Here is a 13,205-nt window from a genome sequence, read left to right as displayed (position 1 = left end):
CCAATTAAGGGCCACCCGGCAACAGGTGACAGCACAGACTGAAATTTCATCTGTCAAGACATTTTGACAGATGAAATATCAGCGTTTCACAGCTGTTTGAAGCTGTCAAACACTGACAGTCTTACTTCTAACATGAGTCCTTCTCCACAGACTCAGTTAGAAATCTCTCCTGCACAGAAAGCTGCAGGCTGTCACTTTTGACAGATCGCAGCCATTCTGCTTTCTGTGCCGGTGAGATGAGGGATTCCCCGAACCTAAAGGAAGGAAGGCTGAAAAGGTAAGAAAAGGTATGTAAAACTTATTTAATCACTTTAGACACACCAAACACACTTACCTTTGCACTCATGCACACATCACTCACCCGAACACCGACATCTCGATCCCTCCAAGCCCTTCAGCCCGACGGCCCGCCTCCTCTAACTTGGCATGGTTTGGGGCCGTCGGGATTCCCACAGTTCAAGCTCAAAAATAGGTATTAGGCTAAAAACTGCCTGTTAACTACCTGTTAACAGGCAGTTAATTGGCACTAATCCCTTCCCGCCTCGGGTAGGCGGGTCCCAGTGCAGGGCGGGTACCCGTCTCCTTTGAAATTGGCATGGAGGCGAGTTGGGGGTGGGATGGGGTCGGGACCCCCGATTTTGGGAATTTAACCCCCCGCACGCCTCCAATCCCGACTCCACGGCTCAATGAAAATCGAGGCCTAATTGTCAGCTGTGGCTCAGTTGGTAGCACCCTCGCCTCTGAGTCAGCAGGTTGTGGGTTTATAGTCCCATTCCAGAGACTTGAACACCAAAATCTAGACTCACACTCTAGTGCATTACTGCGGTAGTGCTGCACTGTCAGAGGTGCTGTCTTTCGGATGAGATGTTAAACTGAGGCCCCGTCTGCCCTCTCAGGTGGATGTAAAAGATCCCACAGCACTATTCAAAGAAGAGCAGGGGAATTCTCCCTGGTGTCCTGACCAATATTTATCCTTCAATCGATATCACTTAAAAAACAGATTAACTGGACATTATCTCATTGTTATTTGTGGGACCTTGCTGTGCGCAAATTCACTGTCGTGTTTCCTACAACAGTGACTTCTCTTTAAATGTACTTCATTGACTGTAAAGCACTTGGAATGTCCTGTGGTTGTGAAAGGTGCTATATAAATGCAAGTTCTTTCTTTACCAAAGGCATGTTAATTCTCTGCTGTCCCACACACTTCTACCTAATTGAAGGTGCTATTAGACAAGAGGAGTGCAGGTGATGACAGACAAGTGGGACTCCCCTGTGTAAATAACCCGACCCCGACTTGCAGAGAACCAATGGCACACAGACCAATGGAAATGCAGGTCTACACTTCAGAATAATTCATCGCTCAAGTTAAGCACAAGTCCAGGCTAGCTACTCCTGTCCAATCAGTGGTCTGTATAACACAGTAGAGCCGATGAGGCCTACACTGAGTGTTTGATAAGAAATCTAACTGGGGGAGACAGGAGGATGCGCTCCCCAGACCTGAACAACACAACATAGGAACATACCCGTTTAATCTTCTCATGGAAAGTTCCGCATTAATGCCCACTTGTCTCCATAGGCAAACTCCAAAATAATTATCTATTCCACACCTCCATTATTCAGCCCTGGTTGTTACCCTCCACAGACCACATCTGCTGTCTCAGTATCAACAGCTCAGGAACTTACATATCCTGTAGAGTGGGTGACCACTTTGCGGAACACCTCCGTTCAGTCCGTAAGCGTGACCCCGAGCTTCCGGTCGCCTGTCACTTTAATTCTCCCCTCCACTCCCACTCTGATCTCTCCATCCTCGGCCTCTTACACTGTTCCAACAAAGTTCAACGTAAGCTCGAGGAACAGCACCTCATCTTTCATTAGGCACTTTACAGCCTTCTGGATTCAACATTGAGTTCAACAATTTCAGACCATAACCTCGGCCCCTATTTTTATTTATTTATTTTTCTCTCTCACATGGCAGCTGTTGATGATTCTGCCATTCCCATTTACACCTCATCTAGACCCATCTTTTGTTTCTTAACTTGTCCCATTACCATCTCCTTTTGCCTTGCACCATCATCTGTTTTGTCTCTTAATCTCTCCTGCCTTCCATCCTATCGCAGACCTTCCCTTTTTCTCTTTCCTCCCCTCCTCCCTTTCCCTGCCCCTACACTTGCTTAACAATCAATTACATCTCTACCTTTTTCCAGTTCTGACAAAGGGTCTCAGACCTGATACGTTAACTCTGTTTTTCTTTCCACGGATGCTGCCTGACCTGCTGAGTGCTTCCAGCATTTTTTGTCGTTATTTCAGGTTTCCAGCATCCACAGTATTTTGCTATTATACCCTGTAGAGTATTTGACGATTTCAGTCTATAGCTACTCTTAAAACCTCCCATTCATTTTCCAACCAGATAGTTACGAACATAGGAACAGGAGTAGGCCATTCAGCCCCTCAAACCTGTTCTGCCATTCAATTAGATCATGGCTGATCTGTATCTTAACTCCATCTAATTGCTTTGGTCCCGTAAGCTTTAATGCTCTTGTACACGAGGGAGAAGGGAATAGAGGAATATGGTGGGGCCAGGGTCGGACAAGGTAATTAGAGTAGGAGGAGGCTCGTAGGGTGTATAAACACCGGCCTAGACCATTTGGGCCCCAGAGCCTGTTTCTGTGCTGTAGATTCTATGTATGTGGTCAAAGTAAAGAAAAAGATTCTTTGTCACATATTACTGTCAAAGCAGAGTACATAAGTATTTTTAAAGGGGAATTAGATGGTTGCCCAAAAATGAGGACTATTAAAGGGGTACGGGGAGCAATCGGGATAGTGGGACTAGACTAGGTGGCTCGTGTGGTGAAAAACACTGATGCAGAAGGATGGGTGAATATTTTTGTTTCTGTGTGTTACATCGATGACTCTATGAAAGTTTGACAACATTGCTTGGAATCCTGAAGCCTTGCTTTGGAGTAATGCGGAATAATATGCTTATCACCAGGGCTGGACAGCTTGAAACATCGTCAAGGTCACATATATTTTATGAACAATATGCAAATATAACGCTAACCTTTCACAGGAGGGATTTTCTTAAAATTGGACAGCACATCACCGCAGAACTTGAAATAATATCTTTTTGCCCCCAATTGAAGGGCAGCGAAGGGATCGGTGTCAGAGTAATAATGTAAGTCACCCTTGATATAAAAGACAGTGAAAGAGGTTAGGTATCGCAGTGTAATGTCCTTCACTATACTTACCTAGCAGGAGAGAGACCACGATCAGGAAGGTGGTTCTTTCAGGAAGAGGCTAGCCCATTGCACTCTGGGTGTGCTGATACCTGCGATGTCCCCAAATGTGGGACATTCGACTGCATAATTTTTGGTAGTGGGGGACTGCGTTCGCGCTCTCCCCTGGCTTGTAATTAATGATAGATAAAACCAATTCTGTGTTATGTGGATTGAGCTGGCTTGTTAAAGTTACGAAGTTGTCTTCTGTATCATTCAAAATCGCTTTGCTGAGGTTTTCATTTGCAAATCGATACCACTCCTTTCCAAAAGGGGGAGCAGGTGTTCACTGCTCGAGATCCTTGACAAAACACAATTTTCTCTGCAGTTATATTGCTGCGATCAGGAAGATCCAAATTTAAGCACAGGACTTTGATCCTAATCGGTTTGCTGTGTACTTCCAGTTTTTCACTTTTCTACTTTGACTTAAAATTTCCGGTATTGCTGTTTTTTAATCTACGATTACAACACAACTTGCATTTATATAGTGCCTTTACCATATTAAAATACCCCAAGGTGCTTCACAGGAGCGTTATCAGACAAAATTTGACACCGAGCCAGATAAGGTAGGCTTACAGGAGTGACTTAAAGGAGGAGAGAGAGGTGGAGAGCTTTAGGGAGGGAATTCCAGAGCTTAGGGCCTAAGCACGGCCATCAGTGGAGTGATGAAAATTAGGAATGTGCAAGGGGCCAGACTTGGATTACATTTAATTATGATAAAGATACCCTTCAAATCTAATGACTTCAGGCTAAAAGTTTAATTTAAAAAAATATATATTTCTAGCACGATAGCACGGAAACACAGATGTGACTATTTCTCCAATTTTCTCTCTTCGAGGTTATAACTCACGTTGGGGGTGGGGTTTCCCTGGAAACTGCCTCAACCGGGAATGACAACAGGGACTTCACAACTGACCTTGGTGACCCCCTGGGCAAGGGAAGGTAGAAATCAGATGGGGTTCCCACTTCTAATCACCGTCCACTGCCCCCTGCTGGAGACTGTGTGTATGGACATGGAGGGGGAGAGGATGAGGCCCAATTTGGCTGGGATGGCCGCTTCTATGGTGGACGAGCCTGCATGACCCAACGTTGCTGATAATGTGACGGTGGGTGCCTTTTGTACTATCGTGCATGGAGCCTGAGGCCCTCAATGCGCAATGGGCTCAAAGCAGCCAAATGTGGCTAGCGTGAAGGGCACCGATAGGCCTCTAAGTTAAGAGGCCTCCCTACAGTAGAACTACGGGCCCAAGCATTGCTCCAGTCAAACAAAGCTCGTTTGGAACAGGCACTGAAGAGAAGACCACACTAATAAAATTATAATTTTCACAGCCTGGCAGTTACATTCCCCTTCCCTCCCTTGTCCCACCTCTCCGCCTCCCACTCTGATGAACCAATGAGCATTGAAAGAAAGAAAGAACTTGAATTTATAAAGTGCCTTTCACGACCTTAGGACGTCCCAAAGCGCTTTACAGTCAATGAAGATATTTTAAAGGGTCCCCACTGTTGTAATGTAGGGAAATGCAGCAGCCAATTTGTGCACAGCAAGATCCCACAAACAGCAATATTCTAACGGTCAGATCATGTGTTTTAGTGATGTTTAGTGATTGCAGTATAATGCACATTTTATGCTGTCTCAAATAAAGTAATTAATTCCCTTCACTCTCTGGTGACTCACACTGAAAACGATGCCAAAAAAAAAATGACAATCAGAAAGTTATTTAAGTGGTTTATTTTTTAAATGGTCAAGATGTTTCAGGAAACGGAGACACAGCTGCTGAGAAACTAATTGCACAGGGCTGCACGAAAAAGAGGAAGCAAAAAGATATTCAGATGTTAAATCTGTGGAAAATAGGCTAATGGCAATGACATCTGCACCACTTCTTTCCTTTACATCGTTATGGCATCCAAGAAAATATATAATATTCCATGAACTGTGTTGTAAATAACGTTGCGTGCATTTCTTTACAAGGGGTTTGCAAAATTGCATATCCCTCCGTGTACACGCTAAAGTCTGGAGAAAAGGTATGCTATACATAGAAAAAAAAAGTGGTCATTTCTTGATTATATACAATATTGCTAGATATGCAATCTGCCAGGGTCGGGATAGGAGTTCATACAATTTTATTTGTGTATCATGTCATCACTGCTCAGAGAGAAACTAGTCCATTGAACGATCCTATTAGGTGTCTAACAGAGTGAGCAGTGCTGTTCAGTAAGGTTTAGACGTGCTCGCAATGTAAATAACTTGGCTCAGGTACCATGACTGCTGTAATTGAGGTAAGAAGCATATCATACGTTCACATACTGTATGATGATGATGGATGTTTCTTTCTCTATTCCTGTCAGTGCTGATGCCAAGGTATGGATCCACAGACACCCTCCTCACCTTGGTTGGGATGCCTGCCGTTACTTGCCACCTAGGTTCACACATGCCCACAGTGCCATTCCTCATGTGGGGCCCTAGGCGGCGGGTTTCAGCAGCATATACGACGGACCGTGGCAGGCATCACAACCAATCCCGATCCGATCCTCGCCCAACATCTACAAAAAGGCATCAGGAGTTGGAAACCTAGCCAATTGGTTTTCCCCTCACTATCCCCGAGGTGCTGAGGCTAACCGTAGCAGCGGAAGCAACTGCGGTCAGCTGACTCAGCACAGACCGGGCGGGGCATGAATCGTCCTGGTTTGTTTGGCTCAGGTCTACACCTGCTTTAGTAAACCTTCACATTACTGCTCTTTAACGAACACAAACTGATTCAATTGACCAACCTGCCAATATGTTCAGTACCCAACACTGTACTCTGGACCAGTGATGTGAGCTTTACTAACATTCCCCATAATTTAAAATTACATTGTGATTTTTACAGAAGGAAAACGGATTGATATTATACCTGGAACACATTACATCAATCGTTTTTTTTTTTAGGTTGCAAATCTACAGACCATAATCACCATGACAGTAGAGAGCTCTGGATCATTCTTCCCACATAAATCATTGTGCCCAAGCAATTATCTAGGGAACGCTGAGAAATAAGTTGGGGGAATAAGAGGACAAGTGTGAGAGAGGTGCATGTGCAGACAGAAGCATGAAAGGATCTCCCTCAATCTAGGAATGTTGGCTTGTGAATTACATGGGAGATAAGACCCGAAGAAAGAGCTATTAACTATTAACGGGCTCTGCAGCGGTGGCCCAGCATGTTTAGCAGTGATTTCACCCTTGGGGTTCGCCGCCTACTGAACAGCACAGTCTACGCTACAGCAGAAATGGAAGAATGCCCGAAGGGAGAGACTTATTCTTGCTTTGCTACATCTCCTTTCTTCAGGATGAGTTGCCGTTGCCAAGGCGCCAGTTTCGTTTCATCGTAACCAAGAGTCCGCAGCTTCTCAGTCTGCTCCTTTAGTCTCTCGTCTTCATCCTTCTTCAACTTCTCCTCCTCTTTCCTAATTCAGAGGTTAAACCATGTTACCAACAATGATACAAAACGTGGCTCTGAGAAAGGTGCATGAAGTGGGTCTGAATTCCTTTCATTAATTCCTTTTGATCAACGTTCTTGTAAAGCAAATTAATTTCCTCCCACCAATGTTCTCCCCTCCTCTCCTGAAAGCCTAGACTCATACTGATTTAAGATTCCACGAGGGCCGGTAGTCCTTTGGTGCCTCATTCAAGTCACCATTTTTCATGTACAAGCTTCGCCAATGAGTAGCAGAGGACTACTTGGCTTTGGACTTGAGAGGGTAAGATGACTTTGGACCTGTGGTTCCCAAAGCTCTCCACCACTGGGGGTTTTCTTCACATCATGTCTGGGCCTGTTGTGGCTAATTGATTGAGATTGATTGCTATGATTAGTCAACAACTCCATTATTGTTGTGTCATGTGACTTCCAGGATGGTAGAAGGCAACCTAGGTGGACCTTGGTCTATTTTTGTCTTGCAATTCCAATATTCCTACGGAAACACTGAGACGCCCAGCCCAGCCCAATCTTCTCTTTAACCAAAGTTTTCAAATATATATTTCCCAATGGCTAGCTATTGGCAACATTAACGCTGATTGTTTTTCTCTGTAGCCCTTGCCATAATCTTTGTGTTGTCATATTGGCAAATAATGTTTTTTGTGTAAATATGGAGTCATTCACTCTCTCAACCACCTTGAATTATAGGGACCTGTTATGAAAAAGACGGTTGGCAAATCTTTTTTTAGTTTATAAATCCACAATACAATGGTGTAAATCACACTACAGCAAATCATTGTGCAATGTCCCCATGAACTAATTGTGACAAAACCAACACAACTTATCTGGGCTCTTCACCCTCCGTAAACAAACAGGAGTTTGCGATCTGCCCTGTTGATGTATTGCGGGTTAACGGGGGAGGGCAATGCAGTCAATACAAATAAATCCCAAAGATAGAGTTTACCTTTTCAACAATTAAGATTTTTGTTTAACACTAGTGCAGACAATTAGTAAAAGAACACTAACCTTTTTTGCTCTCTGGGGGAAGAGAAAGAAAAAAAAGCATAAAATTAGATATCGCAAAATGCTTCAGTCATATTAAAATTTTAGACAAATGCATCTCTTTTCATATCTCAGCAACATGTACCTTTCTTCATCCAGTTTCTTTTTCACTATATCTCTCCTCCATGCAGGCAGGCTAGCTAAACGAGCTGCTTCCTGGACTTCCTGCACAGAAAGATTGAGGCAGGTTAACATTCTCTTTTTTTTGATTGAATCATAGAATAATCATCCAGCACAGATAGAAGCCATTCAGCCCATCGTGCCTGTGCCGGCTCTTTGAAAGAGCTCTCCAATTAGTCCCACTCCTCTGCTCTTTCCCCATAGCCCTGCAACGTTTTTTCTTTTCAAGTATTTATCCAATTCCCTTTTGAAAGTTACTATTGAATCTGCTCCCACCGCCCTTTCAGGCCGTGCAGTCCAGATCACAACAACTCACTGCGTAAACAAAGTTCTCCTCATCTCCCCTCTGGTTGTTTTGCCAATTATCTTGAATAATTGCTCTGTCTATATTTGAAGATATCTAAAATATCAAATGATTAAGACTGTAATGCCTTGACCCATTTGTTTAGCCTTTCTTCAGTAGACAGCTTCCTTTGGTCAAAATGGTCACCATTTCTTTGGCATCTCAGCTCATTTATCTATCAATATATTGTATCAATGTTTCCTACATTACAAGTGACCACACTTCAAAAGTACTTAATTGGCTTACTTTGGGCGTCTTGAGGTCGTGAAAGGTGCAAGTTCTTTCTTTTTTATTAGTCGATCGCCTATGGCATTGGAGACTGGGAGTCAAAACCAAGTGAAGTCGTCAGGTGAAGTGGGGTTAGAGGGCAGGGGATAATTGGGCCAGGGCCTCCAGATATAATGCAGTCCCCATTTTCAAGTCATAGGCCACGCTCTTAACCCCCCCCCCCCCCAATGGTGGGAGACGGTGAAATTCGTGGAACCTGACCTCAACACGCCCTGCATTGTGGCAGATATTGAGGCGTCCGAGTATCCCACTGTGGAGTGGTGGAACGCTTATTAACATATTTAAATCTGGCTCCTACAGTGCAATTGGGAGCCTGATTTGAGTTTCCTAACCAGTGCTGACCGTCCCTCCCTCTCCCGATTGCTGACCCGCGTCCCCCCTCCACCCCGATTGCTGAGGACCCTCCTGTTAGTGTACCCACAGCTCGCCAGCCAGGCTGCCCATTTGGCCGACTGCTGGGGGGGGGGGCGGAGCTGCGATATGTTAATGAGGTCTGATGTTAAGATTGGCAGGACCTCCACGTCCCCGGCCTTGCCAGGTTCTTCGGCTGTTTTCAGCCTCACCCGCACGCTCCCCGCAAATATCGGGACCATTCATTCTGTCATTATTATATTCCCATTAAAATGCCTCTGCCCACATTTATAATGGAAACCGCCTCTGCTAGCTTATCATGCTGTCATTCCACCTTCCAGCAGTGAAGGCTCGACAGTGGCATCAGTGGCAGGAGGATGTAATTACAGCATAACAACTTTACAAAGGCAGTATATACAGTAATATAAATGCAGACGTTGGAATTTATAATGCAAAAGGTTGACTGGAAGTCTATGCAGACATAAAATGTTTAATATATTACTAGTAGATCTCCCATAGCGTTGCTTGTGGTGAGTAAGAGCTTTCACTGTTTTATAAGGGGATGACATCAGGGCCACCAATTTACAATGACTGAATAAATCAAATTCCATTTTTATTCAAATGTATTCTGGATGCTTAACTGGTACTTTGGGGGTTGAACAATTCTGTAAATGAGCAAGCTTTATATTTTGTTATTTATTTCATTGTTGTTTGTGGGAGCTTGCTGTGCGCAAATTAGCAGCTGCGTTTCCCTACATTACAACAGCGACGACATTTCAAAAATACTCCATTGGATGTAATGCGCTTTGGGACATCCTAAGGTTGTGAAAGGCGGTGTAGAAATGGAAGTTCTTTATTTCTTATCTATCGAACCCTATTTTAATTCATTGAGCAGTTATACTGCACATCTTACATTGCTGCAAAGCAATTTCAGCTTCACCGTGATGCGATATGTACAGTATAACTGGAGTGAGTTTGAGTTTCGGCCTCCGGTGTGAGATTACTTCACCAGACTGATACCTGGGATGGCAGGAATGATGTATGAGGAGAGATTGGGTTGATTGGGCTTATATTCGCTGGAGTTTAGAAGAATGAGAGGGGATCTCATTGAAACTTATAAAATTCTAACAGGACTAGACAGACTAGATGCAGGAAGGATGTTCCCGATGGTGGTGGAGTCCAGAACCAGGGGTCACAGTCTAAGGATAAGGGGTAGGCCATTTAGGACAGAGATGAGGAGGAATTTCTTCACCCAGAGAGTGGTGAACTTGTGGAATTCTCTACCACAAAAGGCAGTTGAGGCCAATTCATTAAATATATTCAAGAAGGAGTTAGATATATTTCTTGAGGCTAAAGGGATCAAGGGATATGGGGAGAAAGCAGGGACCGGGTACTGAATTTGGATGATCAGCCATGATCTCATTAAATGGCGGAGCAGGCTCGAGGGGGCGAATGGCCTACTCCTGCTCCTATCTTCTATGTTTCTAAGATGGTTCAGCTTCACACAGACTGACAGAAAACTGTAAGTAGTGCAGCGAACTTTTCAAACTCTAAAATGAAAGATTAAAAATGTTTCCAAGTGGTCCACCAAATCAGACGTTTTTAATGTCAGAAAACACCCAACCGAGAAGAGAAAGAAACAACTTGCATTTATAGAGCGCCTTTCACGACCTCAGGATGTCCCAAAGCGCTTTACAGCCAATGAAGTACTTTTGAAATGTCGTCACTGTTGTAATGTAGGAAACGCAGCTGCTAATTTGCACGCAGCAAGCTCCCACAAACAACAATGCGATAATGACTAGATAATCTGTTTTAGTGATGTTGATTGAGGGATAAATATTGGGCAGGGCACTGGGGATAACTTCCCTGTCCTTCCTCGAAATAGTGGCCGTGGGATCTTTTACATCCATCTAAGATAGTAGACAGGGCCTCTGTTTATTGTTTCATCTGAAAGATGGCATCTCCGACAGTGCAGCGCTCCCTCAGCACTGCACTGGAGTGCCAGCCTAGATTATGTGCTCAAGTTTCATGGAGTGGGGCTTCAACCCACAACCTTCTGACTCAGAGTCCAAGAGTGCTACCCACTGAGCCATAGCTGGCACCTAAACTGTCCCGAACACCCTTTCCCAACTTTAGAAATATCTCTGCCTGAGGACATTAGTTAGCAGAGCTGCAGTTAAGTAATCATGTGCTGATTTTACCGTTAGTGTGGAGTCAGCAGTGTAACCTAGACGCACACACCATACTGAAAACAGGTCCAGCTCTTAAACTGCTCTTAAGCGTTAGTTTTGATGCCATAAAGTTACAATTTGCTGAGCATTGTGCACAATAAGCCCAAGCACATTCTCTGAGACAAAGATGCCCACGTGCAATATTCCTTTTCTACCTCACTGCTCGTCCAATTTCCATGTCCAGGTGATAGCAATATTTTTTTGTGAATAGATTTTAACTGTATACATAATCTAATAAATTATATAAGGGAACAATGGAAGACACTGGAGACCATACGTCGGCCTGTACGGAGTTATGTCTCTAAACTGAATTCGCCTGAATCGGTAAATATATTAAGAGTTACATAATGCAATTTAGCCAAATTCGTTGTGTCTTCATTCCAAGAGTGTGGCATATTTGAAAGCTAAGCCTTTGCAGTGTTTTGAATGGCTTAAATAATAGAGCGCTGCAGTTAATGAGATTGTTCTGAAAGATGAGACTTCGGTGATAAGCCTATGACTGCTGAGTGACTCAACCTCATGTTGCAGTGGTCAGAGCTGGAGTGCCCCAACTGCATTTCTGATAGATTAATTGACAGATTCCAGTAAGATAAGCTGGGGTTTCAATAATTAATTATTCCCCTGGGAATTGCAGTAATGTAAAAAAAAGACACAAGTGACTACCATGGGCTGCTTGGCAAAGGCCACCAGATAGGCCATGCTTTATTTCAAAATAAAAGTTACACACCATTGTTACGTCAAGTAAAGTGACAGCCAGTTCGCTACAAGATATCATGAACAATAAAGCTTCTTCTTACAACTTCAGCAAGACATTTTCTTAATGCTACCATATAAATAGAATCAGAATTATTAGTCAAATGAAAATTCTCTGTCTTTTCTAAAAAGATACATTTTTGGTTAAACTGTATAACATATCTGACCCACACCATAGTTTTCTCATTTATGGGATATCTTGATTACATAAAAGATATTCTCATGTTTCACAAGTTTGCTTATGAAGATCAGAAAGTCCCAAAGGTCAACCTCGACTCCTGTAGAAAACTGATGTTCCGCGGAAGGTTGCTTCAAGTAATGGTGCTGGCTCAGTCATTATTACTTAGATGTCAGCCTTGGCCCAGTGGTAGCACTCTCACCTCTGAGTCAGAAGGTTGTGAGTTTAAGGCTTGAGAATAAAATCTAGGGTGACACCAGTGCAGTACTGAGGGAGCACTGCACAGTCGGAGGTGCCGTCTTTCGGATGAGAAGTTAAGCCGAGGTCCCGTCTGGCCTCTCAGGTGGACATAAAAGATCCCGTGGCACTATTCAAAGAAGAGCAGGGGAGTTCTCCCGGTGTCCTGGCTAATATTTATCCCTCAACCAACATCTTGCAGTTTAGGCTCCAGACCTACCTACCAGCAAATTTGTTGTTCTAGTGTCCCCCCAATATCTTTCAGTCCATTGGACTTTGAAGATTTCAAAGAATGTACAGTAGTGACAACTTTGATTTCTAAATAAATAAATACCATTATTTTGCTAATTTGTGGCGTCTCTTACTTTTAGTTAATTGTACAATATAAACTATACTAATAGAAAGGTCATCATGAGGTGGAGCAGTAGAGACAAAAGGATGAATATATTGTCCTATTACATCTACATCTTTGTACTGACAAAGTGGAGATCAGAGATAGTTTATAATTCTAGGACCTGTATGGCTAATTCATGGTAAAGATCGCGAAGTCCATGCATTACTCCTAGGGGAAGTGTAATCATTCACAGTTGTCCCAGAGACTCCTACATGGAGCTCCATACTATGGCACCAGGAGTCCTGTCATGGCAATGAAGTACACCAGCTCACGCTTAAAAGAAGCTACGACTGTTCCTTGTAGATATGTGTCGGGTGATCTATTGAAAAAAGAAATTGTTGGGGATTATTAGGGATTACCAATTTGTTTCTCCAAATAGATTGAGATGTGGTCTAATTGCCGTTTCTCTTCAAGATTTACATCTCTGGGAGCTCCAGCTAAACGTTTTCTGCAGCCAGCGTTGCCTGGCACTTTTTCTGGTCATATAAGCTTCCTTGCCATTTTCTCGTACAGAAGTCTCACACACC

The 13,205-nt window shown here is 43.5% G+C and overlaps 1 protein-coding gene and 1 non-coding gene across 4 annotated transcripts in view; one reads left to right on the top strand and one right to left on the bottom strand.

Moving 5' to 3' along the window:
* Nucleotides 1-3,237: 3,237 nt before the first annotated feature.
* Nucleotides 3,238-3,401, top strand: LOC147100751 (U1 spliceosomal RNA). Its single transcript, XR_015073636.1, has one exon. It is a non-coding gene; the product is annotated as a U1 spliceosomal RNA (small nuclear RNA).
* A 1,584-nt stretch (nucleotides 3,402-4,985) lies between these two features.
* The window catches only part of espn (espin), a 190,267-nt gene continuing 182,047 nt past the window's right edge, over nucleotides 4,986-13,205 (bottom strand). The window contains exons 12-14 of one of the 3 annotated variants that reach the window (XM_085967296.1): nucleotides 7,869-7,948; nucleotides 7,748-7,759; nucleotides 4,986-6,713 (exon numbers count right to left, since the gene is read on the bottom strand). In XM_085967296.1, coding sequence (XP_085823422.1) covers nucleotides 6,563-6,713; nucleotides 7,748-7,759; nucleotides 7,869-7,948 — 243 coding nt within the window. In that variant the 3' untranslated portion in view covers nucleotides 4,986-6,562. Of the gene's footprint in view, nucleotides 7,760-7,868; nucleotides 7,949-11,786; nucleotides 12,998-13,205 lie in introns of those variants that run through there. The other 2 variants (XM_085967295.1, XM_085967294.1) reach the window with 2 other exon arrangements.

Source organism: Somniosus microcephalus, chromosome 25, assembly GCF_052327205.1.
Source record: "Somniosus microcephalus isolate GS21.2 chromosome 25, FLI_Smic_1.0, whole genome shotgun sequence".
Lineage (NCBI taxonomy): Eukaryota > Metazoa > Chordata > Chondrichthyes > Squaliformes > Somniosidae > Somniosus > Somniosus microcephalus.
Note: the sequence above shows the minus strand (reverse complement) of the source record. Positions and strands in the feature narration are given on the sequence as shown.